At 44.9% G+C, this 23,158-nt stretch overlaps 1 protein-coding gene across 1 annotated transcript; it reads right to left on the bottom strand.

Annotated features, from left to right (window-relative positions):
* Positions 1-15,916: 15,916 nt before the first annotated feature.
* Positions 15,917-20,999, bottom strand: TPT1 (tumor protein, translationally-controlled 1). The gene is made up of 6 exons (XM_084649522.1): positions 20,841-20,999; positions 20,490-20,563; positions 19,378-19,565; positions 18,170-18,275; positions 17,449-17,565; positions 15,917-16,142 (listed from the first exon to the last, which is right to left on the bottom strand). Exons 1-6 carry the CDS (start codon positions 20,866-20,868, stop codon positions 16,140-16,142), a joined length of 516 nt encoding a protein of 171 aa, XP_084505648.1. The 5' UTR covers positions 20,869-20,999; the 3' UTR covers positions 15,917-16,139.
* Between the last annotated feature and the right edge of the window lie 2,159 nt (positions 21,000-23,158).

Here is a 23,158-nt window from a genome sequence, read left to right as displayed (position 1 = left end):
AAGGACAAAGGGTTGAGTTAAAGTGGCAACTGAAACAATGGAAGCTTCTTTAAAACAGTTGAATCTGTGTCAAATTGTTGCTGGGCAGCGTTTATTTAAATTAGTCAATAAAATGAATGGAATGTGCCTGTCAAGGCTACCTTGAAAATCAGTCAGTATAAAGGAAATGGGAACTCCCAGGAGTGGAAGAGCTCAGTAGCTTTACATTTGCTTTTGAAAATGATGAAACAATGATCCCCACACAATTGTGGTGGAACAGATAATGAAATGCCCTACTAGAATTAATGGCCCAGTATGGGGAAAGAGGGGGCTTGACCAAGGTCTGTTTACCTGCCTAGTAAGTTCTCACATTGAAAGGGCTCTGCTCTTTTGTTAGCATGATCAAAGGAACCAATGGCTGCGTTATACAGAGAATTTTAAAGTATCTAATTAATGCAGTAGGCTGAGGGGGAGGGGGAGAGAGAGAGAGAGAGAGGGATGCTCTCTGATAGTTTGCTCAATGGTGAGGCAGACATTTCTGTGTGTAAGACATCTAATAACCTGGAATCACTTAAAATCTCCTGCTTAATTCCAAAAGCATGCAGCAATGCCTTAGAAGTGAGGGGTGAGAAGAGCAATGTTCCCTGCAGGAAAAACCCTTCCTAACCCAGTCAGCTGCCATCACACACTCAAAAAGCCTGGAGAAAAATATAGCAATTAGTTAGTCAAAATGATGATGTGCCCCTAGAGCTGGGCAGACCTTTCCCTCTCCTCTCCACCTCTCTGGAATCCACCAGGTGATTTTTCAGTTTAAGACGGAATGAGCATTTTTCCATTCAGCTCTCGACAAAAATCATGTTAAAAATGATGGTGGGATTTCCAGTTTCAAGAGAAGCTGTGGAAGGCCTCAGCTGCTGGACATCACAGGGACAAGAGCTTGCACAGAAATGTCTCCTGTCTATGGCCTGTGGGAGCTCTATCCGTGCATCTGACCTGGCAAAACTCCAGCATGTGGACTAGGTGGTTCTTTATTCTGTTAGCTGAATTTCTAGACAAAATTGTCCTGTCTTCTAAGTGCTGTGGGAGTAACTGGTGAGATGTCGGTGGCTGCTGGGTAGCTCAGAAGAGAGAAGGGGCCTACCTAGATTAATGTTTGAAATTTTTACAGTTTCATTTGTGTTTCTGCTTCTTTGGTGTGTGACAAACAACCCAGTATGTGTGGACTGACCTGTCCCAAGTCAGAGGGACAGACCTTTTACAGACACCTCGCGTTTTTCTGCTTTTCTCCTATCTTTAATGCTATGATCCTGTTTTTTAAATAACATCTGAAGGCCCTTATGCCTTGTTTGAACTAGTGTTTAAGGATCTGGTAACACAATATTTACTTGGGCAAAATTCCTATTAAAGTTGATAGGAATTTTCTGGGAGAAAGAAGCATTATAGGGTCACATCCCAACTGTTGTAAACCTGGAAAGCAGCTTACCGTTGTAAACAGCAATGACTTTCCATAAAGTTTTCTAGTAACCTTTAAGTAGCAAAATGTTTCTCAGAGATTGTTGTCTGTAAATGTTATATGGTGATACAGTCCATCGATACGTTATATCTATTGGCATTATTCCCTCCCTCCAAACGTCTACAGTGACAATGTATTGTGACATCTGAAGAAGTGGGGTTTTTACCCACGAAAGCTCATGCCCAAATAAATCTGTTAGACTTTACGGTATAACCTAGTGTCCCATCACAGAGTGTGGTGAGTTTTGTGTAAAACTTGGCATGGACTCTTTGGGAGCTATTTATCTTGGTTGTGCCAAGTCCAGATCAGGAGCATCCCATGGAAGAGGCTTTTTACATCTGACTTAATAGTGCTACTTTGTTTGAGGAGAAAAGCCTAGGACAAACACATCTGTTTTTGTAGTACACCTAGTACAATGAGATCCTGATTCATGACTGGGGCTTTGTGGTACTGCTACAATATAGATAATGCAAAGTAATCAAATGCTAAGTGAAAATGCTGCACACTTTTCCACCGGAGTGTAACTGCCCCAAGTGGACCATTCTGTCATTGAGCCAGTCACTCTGCGGCTGAATCTGGCAACGGGGTCAATAGCTAGTTTTTACTCAATGTTCGCTTTCAAATATATTCAATAAAACTGTACCACGTGAAGTGCAACATCAAAGCATCAGGAGTAGGCCTGCTTACCTGTCCCTAATCCAGCCCCAATTTCCAGCTACTCCAGCTACTGGGGAACTATGTGTCCTAGCCGCCCCCGCTTTCCACTCAAAACTGAGCAGTAGTTTGGTAGATTGAGCACAGACTAGGAGATGAGACTTTGAGGTTCTGTTCCTGTCTGGCCACTGGATTACAGTATAACCTTAGCCAAGACCCTTAACATAGATGCCTTATTTCTGTAAAACTGGGCTACTAGTGCTTAGGCAGATTTGTAAAGCACCTGTTTGAAATGTGCTGTATAAGGCGACAGTAATAACACTAACTGGTCCCAGGGCCCCAGATACAACTCTCTCAGCCTCCAGCAGCAGTTGGGTACCAGGAGTGGACTGTACAGCCCCACACACCTTCTGCATCACTTGATGAACATTCTCATCAGATTTCACCATTCTCCTCCACTTTGACAATTGATCTGCTTCCTTAATTGTCCGTGGCTGTTACGAGTTCCCATTACCAGCTTCTGACTAACCCTTCCCAATCTGCTTTAAAAAAAAAGCCACCTATGCCCAACTCAAATAACTATAAATAAATACCCTCTGTCCCTGAAATGTTGGATATTAATACAAATTCTAAGTATAAAAATCAAAACCTCCAACAAGAAAGCAGACCACAGGGTTGGCAGGACTCTGCTTGATTCACTGATGAACTGCTGGACCTGGTTAGAAGCCTCTCTCTCTTCTGCCCCCTTAAATTTTATTTGTCCACATATGTGCTGAACTGGGGGTGTATTCCTTTATCTTCAGACTGGAATCTACCAGCACAGGTTCTTCACAATAATCTAACCATGATATTAAAGGTGACCTGCAAAGATCTTTTTTTAAAGTGTGTGACTCTTTTGTTTCTTTATGATGTAAATGTTCTGGATGTTTTTTGATTCGTCGGTTTCTTTTCTGCTTGTTTGTTATCTTGGAAATGTTATGAAGATGAAGCTTTTCTTTGGAAGAGGGGAGAATTGGAGGAGGCAGAGCTTTCTCAGGCTTTCCTTTGAGGAAGTGAGTTGTTTAAATCTTTCCTAATGAAAGCTGTCAGTTTAATATTTTTTTAAAAAGCTCATTTAAATGAAAGAGTTTAAACCACCTGACTAAAAATCTCTTCTCCCCTCTCCATCAGGGGTTCTCACAAGGCCACTCATTCTCCAAAGTGTCTTCCAGCAAAAGAGAAGTCAATATGTGATATTTCTTATGGAGACGGGGAGTATCCAAAAAAATTATTTGCGGGGAAAGGGAGGTTAGGGGGGAAAAAGGGGTGGGGGTGGGAGGAATGAAGACTTCTTATACATTATAAAGAACCGAAAACAAACAAACTAAATGAAAAACAGTGTGTGGGAGGGACAGATTGCATGGGGGAGGGATAGAATATTCACTGGTTTCTTTTACAGGTCACTTATGCGGTTACCTTTATTGTTGGGAATTGTACTCCAGCCAGCCAGCTGGTGTGTTTCCAGTGCACAATTGCCAGTTGGCTCCCACCATGCAACAATATGGCCCTATATCTCCCACATCACCTCTTCTGTCAGGTATATGGCAAAGCAGCACATGGGAGTAGGTGTTATCCACATCATATGGATGGGGAAACTGAAACACAGGAATGGTACATGAACTGTACAAGGTGACAAACCAAGCCAACAGCTGAATAGGGAATAGAGTCCAGATATTTTTATTGCCAGTTCCCCTACTTTAACGCCATGGCAATGCTGCTTCCTCTAACATAGGTGGACTCTGTTATTACCCACACAGGGATTTGGCCAACAGTGTTAAAACTTCACTGTTCTCATGCATGGTTTTAAGTGGTCAAGAACTTGATTGTATGTCTCATCTGACAAACCCTAGCACAAGGCAGAGTCATTGGTTAGGTACTGATTTAGAAGGAAGTGACTCACCAGCCTTACTTGCTGCATGTAAATGTAGCTTAGGACTTGTCTACATCAGGGAAATTAACCTGCAGAGCTATACCAGACTAACTATGCTGCAATAGCTCCCCATGTGGACACTCTATTCAGAAGAAATTTGGTGTAATTATTCTGAAATAAATACAGAAGGGAATTATTCTGAAATAAAATCTTATTCTTGAATAGCATCCACACAGGAATAGTGACGCTGGCTAATTTCCCCTAGGTAGACAATGCCTTAGAAGATTCACACTCAAGCATTGACCTGGGTCAACCAACTTAGCCTGTGAGATCTGACAGGATCCTAATGAAAGGCTAAATGGCTACAAGCTAATTTGTATGAGAGAACTTGTATTTTGAATCATCTGGACATCCTCTCATCCTCTTGTGTAAGTTAACACAATACTCTACTGACCCCGGGCATGGCCTCCTTATTAGTCATCAGAGGCCATTAGAAAACTAACCTAGATATAAAACTGCCAGGCTATATCAGCATTGCAGTAGTCACAGTGCAGCTGTTAACTTGGGGTTCTGTCTGCCATATTTAGGGGACTTTTTGTGGTAATGTAACCATCATCCCCAAAGCAGCTGACCAGTAGAAATATTTGCATACATTAATCACGAAATGACATTCTGGCTATTTTAATTCTTAGGAAAACTGAATAATTGCCCGGTCTTTGGGTGTGTGTGTATGGGGTGGTGGAGGGGGTTATCTGATGTGCAGGAAAAAGGGAAGGGCTTGGCTGATGAGATAGGGCCAGGAGGAGTCTAGAGTGGAATCAGTACTTTTGCCTGTGACCTGTATGCCTGACACCTACTGTCAGCTGATATCTTCCCAGTTAGGCCAGGAAGATAACAGGGTGAAAGTGGGGAATTTGAACTGGAGCTTTCAGGAAAAGGCAGGAAGCCCCATGCATATCTGTGCTTGAGCTGTGAAGGCTAGTGGCCAAAAGGACACAGCCAGGCAGCATAGATCTGTTGGTCCATGGGACCTTCCGGCATGATCAGAGAGAGGGGCAGGAGTGCACCAAGCCTTGGGGAGAGAAGAGTGATTGAAGAGGTATTAAGAACAAGTGTACTCCTCTTCAGAACCGAAGTTCTGCAGTCCCATGCTCTGAGTGGCCCTAGCCTGTTTACCAGAAGCTGGGAGTGGGCTACAAGGGATGGGTCACTTGATGATTATCTGTTCTGTTCATTCCCTCTGGGGGACCTGGTATTGCCACAGTTGGAAGACAGGATACTGGGCTAGATGGACCTTTGGTCTGACCCAGTGTGGCTGTTCTGATGTTTGTAAGTGTGTAAAACAGAGGACAATCCTCTTCCCCTTCAGCATTGTAAGGCTTAAGTGACTCCCGCCTAGCCTTGTGAATTGGATGACAGGCTGGGTTCTTGTTATCTTATTCACAGGGTTTCCCTATCCAACTTCTTCCAAAGGGCCTGGTCAGAAATGTGTGTGAGACACATGTTGGCTCTACTGAAGGTGTAGAATGGTAGGTGAGAGATGTGATAAGCATGACTGATGTGATTGCAGGATTGTATCCCACCGCTGGAGGGAGGTGAAATTTCCCCAGACATCTCTTGGGAGAGAAAACAGAGTAAAATGAAGCCATTTGTGATGTGGAGAGGGCCGGGTAAAAATAGAGCTATATGGGAAAGAATGTCCTCAGTACAGGTTGAGAAGGAAACGGTGCATATGCTAGTGGGGTTATTTTACAAACAGGAGTGAATGCAAAAACACCCTCTTGGTTTAAAAACAAACAAACAAAAAAGGTTTCCCCATAGTCCAAAAGTCTATGTTTGCTGATAAACTTCCTCCCTTAGATGGCAGGAAAACTACAAGGCCCAAGGTTCCCTGGGCAGAACCCAACATTACCCTGAGTCCTATCCGGCCCTTTGGCAAGGCCTGTGCCATTGTAGCTGCTATTCCCCGAACCAGAGCTGTGCATTAGAACTCCCTACAGCCATTTTAATCCAGTTCCCCTGAGCTTCAGACTGGGAATCAGTGGCAGCTGCTGGGAGTTGTCACTGCATGGCTGGGTTTTTGCTGTAGCATTCAAAGTGGAAGCATCTGAGTGATCAGATGGCTTCCTCCCAAGCTATGACAGCAGCTGGTCCTCTAATCAGCACGTGGATGGAATGTCCAGGGGACAGCCATATTCCCTTTTACCTGGCATTATTCTCCAGCTGGTGGCTGACAGCTGCAGTCCCTGTGTGAAGGTCCTAACACCTCCCTCCTGTTATATACCAGTGGTCCTAGCACAGACTATAAGGATGGTACCCCATCCATGTTTCCAGCTGCTTCTCCAAGCCATACCTTGCAATGAAGAACCTAGCCAACCTGAGAAGCAGCTGGAAATGGAGGAAGAGCCAGCAGTATGTGACCTCCCTGTCCTCAATGGCCCATGGACCAGGATGGGAACTGCTGAAATAAGAATTCCTGCATGTTTCCTGTATTGGTTTCCAGACTATTGGGTGGGGGTAGAATAGATGTATGTAAATAAGGAATTAGTGGAACAAAATGACCCCAGTGGTAGCTGTTTGCAGTGTTGTTGTAGCCATGATGATTCCAGGATATCAGGCTATGTCTGCACTACAGACCTTAAAGCGGCACAGCTGTGTCACCGTAAGGTCTCCCAGGTAGCCGCTCTCTGCCAGAAGGAGACAGCTCTTTGGCCAGTATAGTTAAGACACCCCTAAAAAGCAGCGGTAGCTATGTTGGCAGGAGAGTGTCCCCTGCTGACATAGTGCTGTCCACGTGGGCACTTTTGGTGGTCAGGGGTGTGTTTTTCTCATACCCCCAACTGACAAAAGTTTGACCGAGGAAAGTGCTAGTGTAGACAAAGCCTCAGAGACAAGATGGGTGAAGTAATATCTTTTACTGGACCAATTTCTGTTGGCAAGAGACAATCGGTCACGCTATGCAGTCACCTGAAGAAGAGCTCTGTGTAGCTCAAAAGTTTGTATTTTTACCACCAACAGAGGTTGATCCAATAAAAGATCTGACCTCACCCACCTTGTCTCTCGAGGGACAGTTGTTGAGGCATAGCACTGGGGAGTGAAGAAGCCAAATTCCACAGGAAATTAGACACTGGAGGACAGTTGTTCTTGTCTCATCACATACTAGCGAGAAGACATGCAAGTATAGAGAATATAGACAAGGCTTTGCCTTTACTTCCAAAGTACTTTCCTACCAGTTTAATTACATCTGTTTAAAAATCAGTCTAGTTAAATTGGTGCAAATCCCTAATAGATGCACTTAAACTGGTTTACCATGTTTATACTGGCATAAATCAGCCACAGGAGGCATCACTGGTGTACTATCTCAGCTGCCAACCACTGACAGCTGAATCGGGGTCAATCTCCTAGTCAATAAGGCCCAGATTTTAAAAGGTATTTATGACCTGAATCCTGTTGATTTCAAAGGAAGTCAAACACTTAAATACCTTTCAGAGTCTGAGCCTAAGTCTTTGTACACAAATCTTTAAAGACTAGTAATAAATGGTGAATTTTTGTAATACTCTCTTCTTCTGCCATATATAAGTAATTTAACAGGTATGGTAATAACCCCCCTTTTGGGGAGAATAGAAGGCCAGGGCATTTTATGTTAGACTCCAAAATAAACATTTGTAATTTCCCCTCCCTGTTTCAGCCTATTTATATTATAGCACTCTTCACCTTTATCTTGTATTTTCATTATAGTGTATTATAAAATCTTAGAAATGCAATATATAAACAGTAACATTCTGGTAAATTGCTAGTAATTAAGGAGGTGTGGAAGCAGTCAATTATGACTACTCTTGAATAGTTACTGTATCACAAAGGTGTCAGGGAGCTAAATCATAAATGAAAGGAGGTTCTTTGCTGGCAGCCTGATTCATTAAATATTCTTTCTGCATGTAAACCCCCCATGTTCCTTTGTTATGTTCAGCTTTTGGGTCCACGGGACCCGTCCATGACACAGTGCCAGAGAATTTGCAGGGTCTTGATGTGAGGGCAGGCAGCGGGGTGATGAACGAAGACTTGAAAAGAAAAGATAGTTGCCCTCAGAATGGAGTCAGGTCTCTCTTTTCTCTGAGCATGCAAGTCTCTGTGCTCACACAATGTTCTGAGTCAGTTACTGGCTTTGAATACAAGGAGGAGGAAGTGAAGAGGCTACTCATCTCTTTCCTCTCTGTGTGCAACTGCTTACTCAGGTTCACTTTGAACTCATGTCAGAAGTGGTGTTTCCAAGGGTGCTGATGCAATAACACTGCCTTAGAAGCTGCAGCCCAATCTGTGCTGGAGTCTGCTGCTCAATGAAACGCCAGGGTTCTAGTAGCCAAATAGATACTCACTAGTCAATACTCAACTAATACTGGATTGAAAACCCCCACCCTTTAGAACACCAATTTAAATTAGGCTCAACTTCTCTTGGCACAATGGAGACCTATGAATCTGATAATATGTTAGTTGCTAGCTGAAGAGCTCCTGCCAGTTTACACCACAGCTCTGGGCAGCCTACGCTACTCTTCAAAGAACGACCCTTGTATTGCTGTTACCCACATTTTTTCACTTCCCGTGTTTGTGATCATTACTCTTCAAGAACCATCTTAACTTAGGGCCTGATCCAGCAAATACTTAATACAGGAGCAACTTTACTCATGTAATGCTAGTGAGATTCTTAACATGGCTGCTTTTGTAGGTTAGACAAGGCCAGAGATTGACATCTTGAATTAAACCTTACCCTGCTCAGAGCACCTGACGGGGAACCCTGGGAAAGTTGCCAATGCTCAGAGGCTCGGACTACTCATGTGAGTAAAATTATTCACGTGCTTAAGTGTTAGCAGGATTGGGCCATTAGCTTGAATGGTACGTGGCACAGGCTGGCTTCTATATGTAAGGCATTAGTCACGTTTATAATGCTTTATCAACAATAACTTGGTGCTCGCTGTTCATAGGGGGTTCATACAAAGCTCTTTAGCATCCACTTCACGCTCCGTCCATTAAAATCAATAGTACTTCAATAGTAGTCAGGCCAATGCTGAGTATTTTTTGACAAATCCCCCACAGGATTTTTGGGGCTTCGATCACTTTCTTCTGAGTGTTTCTTGTGTCACTTAAGTTTTTCATTTTTTACTTACAGAACACTCTAAACAGAGGCATCTCACTCTAGTATCAGTGATGGGAGCCACAGAAGCCTTAGGATAGCTGCCGGTCAATGGGATTGTATATTAACAAAACCAGCCACAGCACAGCACAACTCTCGAATCTGTGTGCTGCCAGTCTTGGGTGCAGTTTGACACAGGGGTTGGTTAAGCAAGATGAGCAAGTTTCCAAGCAGGGCTTGTCAAATTGAAAATCCAGTGAAAATGAAATAATTGGAGCAGGGACTAATTTAGCAAGATTTTTTGCCAAGACCTGCAGGGATTTTCTTCTTCTTCTTCTATTGAGACATTTACATCATGGGTAGAATGAGAGGCTTAAATGCACATATCCTGTTGTAAGGTATCATGGAAGCTGATTTATTTGGTGGCTAGTGTAGGATTAAGAACCCTAGTTTATAGATTAAGGACCTCTTAAGATCCGTAATGTAGACATAGCCTCAGTGTACACTGACAGGAGGGTTTTTTCCCATTAGTGTAGGAACACCACCTCCCCAAACGACATTAGCTATGTCAACAGAAGTTCTCTCCCCTTGACATAGCTCCCAGCATAGATGCAGCTATGTTGGCAGTTGTCAGTGAGGGGTGTGGTGGTTTCACACCCCTTGACTGATACAGCTGCAGCTAAGCTGATATTTTTCAGTATAGACCAGGCCCCAGGAAAGTTAAGACTAATCAACTGAAGTCCAATGCACATTGAAGTGTGTTAAATCCGGGTGTGGACACTCTCCTTCAGGAGCCAAGTAGGCTCAGAGCATTGTTACAGAGAATGTTCACAAGATGTGATGTACTCAGTCACTGCATTAAATGCCCCAGTAACAACTATGCAGGTGAAACCAGACACTCACTATGGGCTTGGCTACGCTCACGTTTTATAGCGCTCTAATTTGCTGGCTCAGGGGGGTGAAAAATCACCCCCGAGTGCAGCAAGTCAGAGCGCTTTAAAGCACTAGTGTAAACGGGCTCCAAGCACTAGGAGCCACACTCCCAGCACTCGGAGCTAATCCCTTCATGGGAGGTGGATTACCAGGAGTGCTCTCGTGTGACCACACTCGCACTCTCCCAGCGCTCCTGCAACAGCGCTTTGAAGTTTCCAGTGTAGCCATGCCCTTTGCTTTCAAGGGAATTCACCCAGAAAAAATAACAAAAATCCTATCACCTGTGGGTAAACACTTTTCACAAAGCGATCACGCAACATCTGCCCTACTAGATCTCATCCTCAAAGGAAACCTGCACAAAATACAGGCCTGGGAGCTTAAATTCAGAACTTTGCTACACATTAAAAATCATGGACTGAACAGAGACATTGGATTTATGGCTTATTACAACAATCCCTAACCCACGAACAACTACCTTGCACCCCTCCCTCCATGACTGCACAGGTGTTAACAGGCCACTTAACTTAGAATGGTCCCATGAAACATGTCCTAACTACTTGTGCTAAATAATCTGTTCCACCTTGTATTTAGCTCTGACAGTTTCCCAGATCTGAAGAGCTGTGTGTGGCTCAATCTCACCAACAGAAATTGGTCCAATAAAATATATCACCTAACTAAGCTCACTTCACTCCTGAATGAGAGCATCCACACAAGGTGTCATAAATATAAAGGGAAGGGTAAACACCTTTAAAATCCCTCCTGGCCAGAGGAAAAACCCTTCCCCCTGTAAAGGGTTAAGAAGCTAGGATAACCTTGCTGGCACCTGACCAAAATGACCAATGGGGAGACAAGATACTTTCAAAAGCTGGGGGGGAGGGAGAAACAAAGCCTCTCTCTCAGTCTGTGTGATGCTTTTGCCGGGGACAGAACAGGAATGGAGTCTTAGAACTTAGCAAGTAATCTAGCTAGATATGCGTTAGATTCTGATTTCTTTAAATGGCTGAGGAAATAAGCTGTGCTGAATGGAATGGATATTCCTGTTCTTGTGTCTTTTTGTAACTTAAGGTTTTGCCTAGAGGGATTCTCTCTGTTTTGAATCTAATTACCCTGTAAGGTATTTACCATCCTGATTTTTACAGAGGTGATTCTTTTTACTTTTTCTTCTATTCTATTAAAATTCTTCTTTTAAGAAACTGATTGCTTTTTCATTGTTCTTAAGATCCAAGGGTTTGGGTCTGTGGTCACCTATGCAAATTGGTGAGGATTTTTATCAAACATTCCCCAGAAAAAAAGGGGGTGTAAGATTTGGGAGGATTTTGGGGGGAAAGACATTTCCAGACGGACTCATTCCCAGTAACCGGTGTTAGACGTTTGGTGGTGGCAGCGAAAGTCCAAGGGCAAAAGATAAAATAGTTTGTACCTTGGGGAAGTTTTACCCTAAGCTGGTAAAAGTGAGCTTAGGAGGTTTTCATGCAGATCCCTACATACGTACCCTAGAGTTCAGAGTGGGGAAGGAACCTTGACACAAGGGTTTAATGTGCTTGAACATGCACTGACTTTCCCAAGTGTTCCCATGTAGACAAAGCACTCAGGGATGGCGACAATGCCAGGGAGTTCTGAAGGTTTATTGTGTTTGCTCAGTCATGGAAGAGGTGGAGCCTATAGCATTACTAGGTCACTTAGATACTTAATTACATTTTGTAAAGGTGCTCAATGGCAACATGGGAAAACAAAGGGTCACTATATTGCAGCTGGCATGGTTTATATTCTTAAAAAGCATCTACTATAGAAAGCCATAGATCAAAAAAATAAACATAAAAGCAGAGCTAGAGTCAAACAGGCTCCGTGAAAGGTGACTCACCTCTCTGAACTTTCTCAAAAAAACCTTTTCTTGCTTTTTCCTCACTTCCTTGGCACTTGCCATGCCCTGATCTTCCTGGGGCATCAGCTGGCCACAGTCTAGACGTCCAGCACTACTTTCTACCTCCTAAAGACCCCAAACCCCTCTGTCCAAGCTTTTTTATGTCTTCTTTTGTGGGTTCCCTTTAGCAGTGCTCTGGGCTAATGCAGCAGCCTTTGGCTTTAGCCAAGTGCATAGATGGGATTGTCATTTTTTACATTCCAAGACCGACTGTACTAGGCCTCCACCTTCCACACCTATAGTACCAGGGTTAGTACAGACCAAAAAAAAGTTGAGAAGTACTAAACACCTAGATTTTTCTACTTTCTATGGAGGAATAAAGTGACAAGACCTAAAAGTCATCGCACTGGGACTAGCTACAGTAACACACTTCAGTTTAGTGAGATGTTACAGAGTCCAGATAACAGGAACTGACTGAAATGTATGTAACAACTATATTTTTCAAAGGGTCGAAAGCAGACTAGTGAAACAAAGCCAAGAATCTAGCTCTTCTCTAGCACCTGTTTTCTGACTAAAAAGCTACAACATAATGGAACCACCGCCCTCCAGCAGTTTAGTACAACCCAAATCTTGCTCTTTTACAAAACTGGATTGCGGGGGGTGAAGTTAGCAGGTGCTGTGGCATTTGGATTTTAGGAAGCCAAGTAAAGTATCTGAGACTCAATTTTTCAGCAGCACTTGGATTTTAACTGACTGAAGCACTAAACGCTAAAGGAACTGCAAAGCACTGAGCATAATTTGTAGGGCTGGGAGATGAGGGCAACAGGGCTATCAATTGGCAGCGTGCACCGAGTCAAGACAAAGACACAGCTGTGGTGGAAAGCAGTTAGGCTGCTTAGACAAATGCAGGGTATTCATTGAAAGGGAGAAAATAGAACTCTTAGCATATGCACAACGTGCCTCGGGTGGCACATGACTAGGACTCATCAGAGAATTTGGTCCAGTGGCTGGGCCAGTTGTTTCCCTGGCCCAGGCCAGGCACTGACCGGGAGTGCAATGGGCTATCCCCCCCATAAGAGCACTGAGCAATACCAAAAGGACATGATGCTGACACTACATGCAGAGCACTTTCTCTGGCTACAGCCTTTTAAAAGAATAATTTCCCCCCAACAAATAACCCTCTTTACATCATGATAGATGATGAATGTGGTAAGATAAAAGGAGGGGAAGGGATATAGTTTCAGGGTCTACATGCATCATAGACCTTGAAGAAGTCAGTCCAAATTGCTTTGAATTTTTTGGGCATTCACCTTCTGCAGCCTGCCAGCCTCTGCTAGCTGCAGGAGAACAGCTGTATCACTGAGCCAGGCATCAGCACTTGGCAGTGATTGACAGCTATTATTTGCACCATTAATTTTTTAGTGACCCAAAGCTGGATTGTGGAACCATTCTGGTTTGTTACCAAGTAAGTTCCACTTCTTAGGCCAATAGCCAAGAATAAAAATGCAAGGAAATAGGGTTTCAGTTCAGCTGCTCAACCCTCTTTTATTCAAACTTTTGACAAAGACTTAGGAGAAAACCCCCCCTTCAGTCAAGGGCTCAGGTTGTCTAAGGAATCCTCCACCAAAGCATCACACTTGATATCCCACATTTTAGAATGGGATAAAAAATGTGTTTGTAAGCAGAGGGGTAGCTGTGTTCATCTGTATCCACAAAAATAATGAGGATGCCAGTGGCACCTTAAAGACGAACATGTATTTGAGCATAAGCTTTCATGGGTTAAAAACCATACACAAACTGGATATTTTACCCATTAAAGCTTATGTTCAAATACATTTGTTAGTCTTTAAGGTGCCACTGGACTCATTGTTTTTGTAAGAAGAGTTTAGACTGAACATACACTTAAGCTACACGGTGATAATTGTCACTTTGGGGTGTGATTTACTACCATTGTAATTATACAAACCCATGCTGTTATAAAGGAGATTTATAGCAGATGAGTTTAGTGCTCATCCTTCACTGCAATAAACTATGAACTTTTGTACCCATTTAACTGTATTCACATAAGGGACCTGCTGCTTCACATAGTGGGTACATCTGATGCTGCAAAACTTTTGATGATAGACAGCCCTGAGGCTTTCATTATTCATCACTGACATCACTTAATCTGACTACATGCTAAGTGGGGAAGATAATCAAAAGAAATTTGACTGGAGCAAAAATGATAACATGAGGAGTAGTTGGCTGGACATTATATGAAGTGTTATGAAGTCCTGCTGTAGAACCCATCCCAGCTGTACTGGGCCATGGTGTAGCTTCAGACTCCCATCTTGGGTACGCACACTAGAAAATAAGAAATAGGTTGAACAGAAAGAGGTCTAACACAACAGCTGCTTCAATGAAGACAGATTAAAGTCACCCACTCCAGAAGGGAATGAGTCAAGAAGCCCCTCGCAGTTCATGGGGCTAGCATCCCATTGCTTCTCTCCATTAAAAGTCTGCTAGCGTCCAGGAGAAACATAACTTTGTACATAGGGGAAGGGTGAAAATCTAAGGTAACAGCCTTCCCCCATGAATAAAGCTGGTGACTGTAGCCTAGATACTAAGTCCCTCCTCATTGTCCACCCCTCTATGCTAGACTGAAAGTTGAATGAATAACTACAAGATTGCCACTTAGACTACAGTATCTGATTTACTTTTGTTGGCAAAGATAAGTCCATTGTGGAGAAAAGAGTAAATCTTATTTCCATCACTGTTTACTATGGCAGCTCTATTCTGATCTAACAACCACCTGCTCTGAAACACAACCTAAACTGATCACAGGTAGCAGAAACCCTTTGACCAGGCTATTGAGATTGGAAAGATATACCCAATTCTTCCAACTATTGACAAGCTTGTTAATGTCAAGCTACTTTAGTTTAACAGTAATTGCTCTAGGCTAGTTATATTCCTTTATTCAATCTGGACTGTCACATGACAACAGGCAGAAAGCGCAAGGAACTGTTTTACTCTTGCATCCTAGTGAGGACCAGAAAAGCAATGGTCACATGCTCCAGGTCTGTCAAGTAGATGCATTGTTAGTGACAATCCTCTAGCAGGGACTAACACCCAAATAAAAGCTCAGTACAACACTATTGAAGGGGTTGTAAGGTCTAACCCCAACCCTGCCTCCTTTACTTAAGTAGCAAGGTGGTCTATTGCCTTTCTCCAACACTTACTTTCCTGTCAAAACCTACTTCATATTTTCATTGGGAATATTTTAGCTAGTTCATGTATATTCAGTGTCCCATCTATCAAGCCAGTTGTAAATCTACTTAATCCTATGACTGACCACTTATGCACTGCTGCTCACAGTGAGAATACTGCTCTATGGTTTGGTGGTAACTGTAGACAGTCCATAAAACTATATTGTAATTTTATATTAGCTGCATTTCCCACGCCATCCCCCTGTACACACATGCACTAGCTCAACAGCTGCATTCTGGTGTTGTTACTCAAATCTTCTCCCCCCACTTTAAGATTGCTGTGCAATGTAAAGAAACCAAATATCCTTGCCTGATAAAGAAGCTCAGCCAATACTCCATATTAATAGCTTTGAATTCAGTTTTGTTTTATTGGTTTTTGGTATCTCTTCCAGAGAGTTAATTACTTCAGTTTGTAGAACTGTGAGAGATGCAGAAGGTCCACTTCATTATGATGGCACTTCTTTGGACATTTCCCTTATTCACCTCATACTGCTAGGCAGGCAGAAGTTAGGAGCCTGCACTTGCATTCCAGTGTCTCAAGTAGTGACTTGCATGAAGTCTATCTGAAGACAGTCTTAAGTTGCAGTGTACTAGGATCAGGCTATATTACTGACAAGTATAAAGGTCCTTGGGCACAAGACTTGCAGCAAGCTTACTGTAGGAGTTCAGCTCAAGAAACACATTAGACCAACAGGCATTACCTAGAATGGGTTTAATGAGTTTTATTTTAGACAACCTACATGACAAGTTTTTTTTTAAAACAATGCCTCCACTCCAAATCAGGGTCAAAAATAAGTGAATAAAGCTCAAGATGGTATCAGTCCAGTTGGTAGACACTGCTGAGTCCTGGTGTTTGTTGATGAGGAAAGAGCAGCAGCAAGTTATGACGACAGGTGATCCAAAATAGTTGCTCGGTTTTGTTACTGTAACAAGAATAAAATGGTTATTTCAGGTTCAGTCAAGCAATGGTGTCTCTGCATGTGTTCCCCAATTCAGTCTGAGCTGCCATGTGATCAGGCAGGCAGAAAGCACAAGGAAGTTCCTTTTGCATCACAGTGCAAACCCAGGAGCAGCAGGAGAATTGCTCAAGGTTTATCAGAGGATGCGTAACATTTCTACAAGCTTTCAGAGCTGCTGGTGCTCAGTTTCTAAAGGTACTCAACAGAAGAATAGTCACCTAGATTTCTCCCCTACCTCCATTGCTGGAAGGGTAATGTGATGGAGTTCATCTTATGCTACCTCCTGAATACACCTTTAAAAGGCTCTTGCATACCAGAAAATTTACAATAGACTTCAGTAAACGTTTAAAGCCTTGAATCTAGTTTTCCTGGACTAATATTGTTCACAGCCACTGTAACATATGATCCTGCAGTACTGGCCCCAATCAAAGTAATCTAAGGGAAGGGATTTGCTGTGGCAGATTATAATCAAATACTAGATTCAGTGTAGGATCAAATTAATTCCACCCTGGATACTTTATGACTAGAGAACAGTAGTCAGTATTTGCATCAGTTTCATCACAATGATCAACAGCAATTCTTCTCATGGGTTGTGGCCCAGTCCAGGACTCTCCAAAGATCACTTCTAGAACTGGCAGGTATTTAACCTGCCAAGTTGGGTAATTCACTATATTTGAGGCCAATTGAATTTGAAGGGAAGGCGTGAGCCAAGCTGCAGTTAGAGTGTAACAGGGGCTGCGGCAATCCAGGGTTTAGGTACTGGAATATAAACTAAGAAACCACATCACCTGCATTAGAGGTTTTATCTTGTCTTACATACTGCCCTAATACTGTTAGGCAAGAACCACTAGGATTACCAGAGGAAAGGGATGGAATCTGATCTATATGGGGACCACCACTGTAATTAACACACCATGAAATGTATCAACCACTGCTCTGATTTACTCTCCCTGTAGTGGGACCACATCTTTGAAAAGAGATGCCTTCCAGTACTGTTTCAGCACAATTAATAGTCCCTTCTGGCATTAAACTCAGATCTCCTATATATCAGAGGCTGTCAGACTAGCTATTAAATTTCACCACCTACCCCCTGTATGGAGCCCAGTAACCAATGTGGTTACATCTACATTTTGACAAGTGATTCTAGTTCCAAAACTACTCTGAATTAGTAACTTGCAACATTTATATTGCAACAGTGGACATTTTATACACAAGGGAAGTTAGCCACATGAGTCAAACTAACATATTTGAGCAAGAACTCGGTACTTACACACTTCTCAGTTTCTAAACCATCCTTAAAGAAAATCATATATGGAGTTACTCCATCCTCACGGAAGTCCAGGAGAGCCACCATGCCATCTGGATTCATGTTTTCACCTACAAAGAACTTTGAAAAAGAACTGGTGTTACTACAATTATGAATGTACTATGAGGTAAAGACTAACTATGAGTAACCAAAATACTCTATGGACAGTGTTTGGGGGGAGGGAGAGAACAAAAACAAAAAAACATTGTCATCCAGACCCAGAAAGTTTTCTTGGGCAAGTGCCATCAACTTCTAATGAATTATGCCCAATTTGGAGAAGCTCTCTCTCTTAGGGTTAGAGCCTTCCAAATAAGTCAATACAGTATTGTCTTTTTAATAAAGTTTAAAAGCCTCCACTGTACATTCAACTGCTAGGCAAAGCTGTGATATTTAGACTTTGGTCAACTGTACTATTTCTCTTTAGAGCCTTATAGGCAGTGAAAGTCAAGAGTCAGGTCAACTCCATTCTGTTGCTGCTCAGGAAAGCCATGAGCAACAAGCACATTAGAGCCATTTATAAATTATGACAAGACAGCCTGGAAAAAGGTAGATTGAAGGCTCCCCCAAGCACTACCCTTACAGCAGTCAGGAGGTTCAAAGTCTATAAGGTGTCTAATAGTAAGACAACTCAGTTGGTATTCCTTTGTTTCATACTACAAAAATAGTTAAAGCTATTTAAGCTTACCTGGTAATTTTTGAAGTTTGTAAGGATGTGTTTGACTTGTTCTGCAGCCCCTGTCATGAAAGGCTTCACTCTGTCTGGCTTGTGCTCCTCAAGTCTGGCTTTGATTCTAAAAGAAATCAAACAAGCTCTTAACTAGAATGAAACAAACAAAGGAGTTCAGCAGATCAGGGTCACTTCATGTCAAGGTGAAGAAGTTTGCCTCCTGTTGCTGAACCTCTATTCAGCAGCATTCCTAATACCACGAGCTCCTTGACACTATTGGCATCTGCAAGGCAAAATGTTCTGGCTGCTAAGAAAAGCTACTAACAGTACTTTCATGGATGTGTGGAGAGTAGGCAGAGTTCCATATCAGCAAGAGCACTGTTCCAAGCAAAAAAGGGGGAGACAGAAGGGGCCCAAGGTGGGACTCCCAAGTTGGAGGGGACATCTTCCACTTGGAGGGAAGAAAGTTATGAGTCTGGATGCTGGACAGTTGGATAATTAGACCAGAGAGTTTATTAACATACATAATTTTAGGCAATGAAACATTGTGTTGTGTCAAATTAAACAGCCTCCTGGAAATCTAGAGCAGTTTATAACACACAAGAATTTACCTACGAATACACTAGTTCTAGAATGCCTCATCTAAGGCAATGGGGCCTAATAAATGTTAGCACAGTGGTTCTCAAACTTTTGTACTGGTGACCCCTTTCACATAGCAAGCCTCTGAGTGCAACCCCCCCCCCATAAATTAAAACCACTTTTTTTTATATATTTAACACCATTATAAATGCTGGAGGCAAAGCAGGATTTGGGGTAGAAGCTGACAACTTGAGACCCCGAGGGATCCCAACCCCCAGTTTGAGAACCCCCATGTTAGCACACCAAGCCTCACTCTGTGGGGTAGAGGAAACATTTCTGTTTTATACATAAAAAGCCTGCAGCACTCAATGGAACAGGAAGGCAAGGGTAAGACCTACACCTCATGAACAATTCCTGTACCTTAGCTAAAACCATTTTCTGAAGTGCTCCTCTATACTCAACCATCAGGAGTCTCAAATGATGAGACACTATTGGAGCACTGAAGTTATTCAAGTGTCAAACTGACCACACCACATATCAGCATCTACCATCTCTCAGACTTACTTTTGGGACTGATACCTAAGGAGGTGAAATTCATGATGTACCGTTCACAGAGGAGTTCAAGGGTAACACCAGTTTTCACTTACGCTTTCATGTAGTCCTTGATATACTTCTTGTAGGACTCTTTTGTAAAGCTAGTTTCCTGAAGATGGTGATTCATTACTATATCGACACCAGTGACAACTGTGGGATCTGTTCCTTCTTCAATAGCTTCAGAGGAGGCATTGCCACCAATTAAAGCATCAGCAATCTGACCCTCTGTCCTGGTGACCATCTGGATTTTAAAGAGAACATCAAAAACTTACTAGAGAAAAGCACCACAGAATCAAATGATACTTACACTGTTGAGAAAAGCACCATTAACTCAGCCCTACTGCTGCTGTCAGTCAATTCAGGAACTGCTCATTTTAAAGCTGAAGTGGACTATAGAACTGCCCCATTATTTAACAATACCGGCGCTGAATTCTTCGCCTGTCCTATCAGATAAGCAGGGATAGAACTTCCACACAGGTTAAAGATCTCGGTCAGTACTGGGATACTAGTCCTGTACCCAGTCCTGACAAGAACGATAAACCACCACCAAAAGCTACACAGACTACTGGAGCTGAAGTATCCTCAGATAGGTCAGTCTTCTAGCTGGGGTACTCTCAGACATGCCAGTCTCCTCAGCGGTTGGCTTCCCCTCACTCGCAACAAATCAAGCTGTAACCGTGTCAGCAAAGAGCTAAAACACACAGTTAACTGACCTGCTAGCAGGCGGGACCAAGATAAGGTGAGCTACCGTCCACTGTAGGTGTCGCCAAGCCCTCGCCCTTGTTACTCCACGCGTGGGTACCCCTGTGAGGGCCAACAAGGCTTGGCCAGAGCTGCCCCCGCCCCGCACCGTAGCAGCTTCGCTCCCGAAGCTGCCTCTTGTCCCCCAGCAGCCCCGAGCAAGCAGCGGGGGCTACGGGCCGGCTCCGACCAGTTACCAGACAGCCTCGCTGGTTACCCCGGGCCTCCGCCGAGCAACAGGCCGCTCGTGGGCCGGGGCTTGGCCGGAGAGCCGCCCCGGGGGGGGGGGGTAAGTGCCGGGCTCCGCGGCCGGGCCACGCGCGCCGCGGGCAGGGAGCGGCGTCCCCAGCAGCTCCCGGGCTGCGGCGCGGGCAGAGGCCCCCGGGACACGTGTCCCCGGGCAGGCCCAGCCCCGGTGACTCACCTTCCCCTCCACTTCCAAGCAGAGCCCGTCGGCGACCTCCCGGATGCTGTAGATATCGGAGAACATCTCATCCTCTGCGGGGAGAGCGCGGCGTCAGCCCGGCCCGGCTGCCCCGCACCCGCCGAGCCCGCGCCCGCGCCCCCGGCCCGGGCCGCTCCGCCCCGCGGCCCAGGCACCGCCCCTGGCCGCTCCCGGCCGGGCCGCGGGCCGCTCCCCTCCCCCGCCGCAGAGCTCCGCATTCCCCGCCCGGCCTGCTCATGCGCGGGGCCCGGCCGGTCCCGCAGCGCCCCGCCGCGCGCGCGCGCGCGCGCCCGCCCGGCCCCCCGCCCCTCCCCGCGGCCCGGCGCTCACGGCTGATGCAGTCCCGGTAGATGATCATGGCGGCGGCGGCGCTGCTGCTGGGCGGCGCGGCTCGTTCTGTGCGCGGCGAGCGACCCGAGAGCGGGCGGGAGCGAGGCGGAAAGGGCCGAGTCAGCGGCTTCCAGAGCTCATATAGCGGGCACGTCCCTGCTGCGTCACCAATCCCTGCGCTCCTCGCAGCGCCGAAAACAGTGACGTAGCACACCGGCCCCCCCCCCCCGCGGCGCGGCGCCACCTGGCGGCCAAATCGGAGGCGGCGACACGGGGAAGCCCCGCGCCGCACCGCGCCTGCGCGCCTGCTGGGCTCTCTGACGCAGGGAGTCTCCGGGAGCGCTGCTGCCAGTGGCAATGGGCGAAGCGGTCAGTGAGTTCAAGGGGCACGACCCAGGCCTGCGCCCCGGGGAAGGGGCTCGGGGTTGGCACTGAGAGCAGTGTGAGCCTTCCTGCAGCCTGTGCTGGGGCATCATCTCCCAGCTGGGGCTGCAGCTGCACAGGGCGCACCAGGTGGCAGGTCAGAAACAGGCAGGTGGCAAGTCGAATGTGACCCAAAGCCACAAACTAAATAGAATCATAGACTATCAGGGTTGGAAGGGACCGCGGGAGGTCATCTAGTCCAACCCCCGGCTCAAAGCAGGACCAATCCCCAATTTTTGCCCCAGATCCCTAAATGGCCTCCTCAAGGATTGAACTCCCAACCCTAGGTTGAGCAGGCCAGTGCTCAAACCACTGAGCTATATCGTGAAAATAGTCACAATTTTTCATTCTTTCTTCTAGCCAGTTCCGCTCAGCGCCCAGGGCTACGTGGACCAGCCAATACATAGGCCTGGTCGACACCTATCTTAAGTCACAGCTACATTGCTCAGAGATGTGAAAAGTTTCATCCATTGTAGTTAGGTCGACCTACTCCCCGCTGTGGATGTAGTGGAATTCTTATGTCGACCGAGGTGATGGCAGCCTCTCTGGGGGTGGATTTAGTCGAGCAACAGAAAAACCTCTTCTGTCACAATAGCAAGTGGCTGTGCTTCAGGGACGTAGCTGCAGTGCTGAAGCTGTAGTGCTCGCAGTGTAGACGCACCGCGGAGAGAGAGTCGTTATATATTTGCTAACAGGATGACCACAGACTCCTTTGCCTGCCCCTCGGCAATAACCCCACCTCCCCTGCTTTGGGGGGGCCAGGCAGGGTATGAGAGTTATTGCTACTATTATTTATTTGTTAATATTGTTTGTTTATTTATACAGTGTCCCACCCCCAAAAACCAGGTCCTTGCCATAAGGAGTTTACGCTCTAGGACTGCAGATAAGGAAAGAGCATTTTGCACTCAACTTTGCACTGGTACAAATGACTACACAAGTCACAGGACAGTGGAGAATTTGACTCCTTCTTTTTAATGTAGCATGTAACTGGAAACGTTACATTGATACACTGCATACATGTTGTTGTAGACCTGAGGAAGAGCTCTGTGTAGCTTGAAAGCTTGACCCTTCCACCAACAGAAGCTGGGCCAGTAAAAGATATTACCTCACCCACCTTGTCTCTCTAATATCCTAGGACCAACATGGTTACAACAACACTTCAAAAAACAATTAGATTAGAATGACAAGTGATAGATGACAGTAGTTATTTTCTTACTCAGTAAGAGGTACATTCTTACGACAGGTTTCAGAGTAACAGCCGTGTTAGTCTGTATTCGCAAAAAGAAAAGGAGGACTTGTGGCACCTTAGAGACTAACCAATTTATTTGAGCATGAGCTTTCGTGAGCTACAGCTCACTTCATCGGATGCATACCGTGGAAACTGCAGCAGACTTTATATATACACAGAGAATATGAAACAATACCTCCTCCCACCCCACTGTCCTACTGGTAATAGCTTATCTAAAGTGATCATCAGGTTGGGCCATTTCCAGCACAAATCCAGGTTTTCTCACCCTCCACCCCCCCACACAAATTCACTCTCCTGCTGGTGATAGCCCATCCAAAGTGACAACTCTTTACACAATGTGCATGATAATCAAGTTGGGCCATTTCCTGCACAAATCCAGGTTCTCTCACCCCCTCAGCCCCTCCCAAAAACCACACACACAAACTCACTATCCTGCTGGTAATAGCTCATCCAAAGTGACCATTCTCCCTACAATGTGCATGATAATTAAGGTGGGCCATTTCCAGCACAAATCCAGGTTTTCTCACATCCCCCCCCACCCCCATACACACACAAACTCACTCTCCTGCTGGTAATAGCTCATCCAAACTGACCACTCTCCAAGTTTAAATCCAAGTTAAACCAGAACATCTGGGGGGGGGGGTAG

The sequence above is a fragment of the Lepidochelys olivacea genome (genome assembly GCF_965140295.1).
Source record: "Lepidochelys olivacea isolate rLepOli2 genome assembly, chromosome: 1".
NCBI lineage: Eukaryota > Metazoa > Chordata > Testudines > Cheloniidae > Lepidochelys > Lepidochelys olivacea.
This window is presented reverse-complemented; position numbering and strand designations above follow the sequence as displayed.

Bases quoted from the DNA above. Each gene is read 5' to 3' on its own strand.
- TPT1 (XM_084649522.1), bottom strand. From the start codon at position 20,868: ATGATCATCTACCGGGACTGCATCAGCC. The intron at 19,566-20,489 runs GTGAGTCACCGG...TTTAAAATCCAG, and splicing joins GCTTGGAAGTGGAGGGGAAG to ATGGTCACCAGGACAGAGGG. The intron at 17,566-18,169 runs GTAAGCTTAAAT...TCTTTTTCAAAG, and splicing joins CAAACTTCAAAAATTACCAG to TTCTTTGTAGGTGAAAACAT.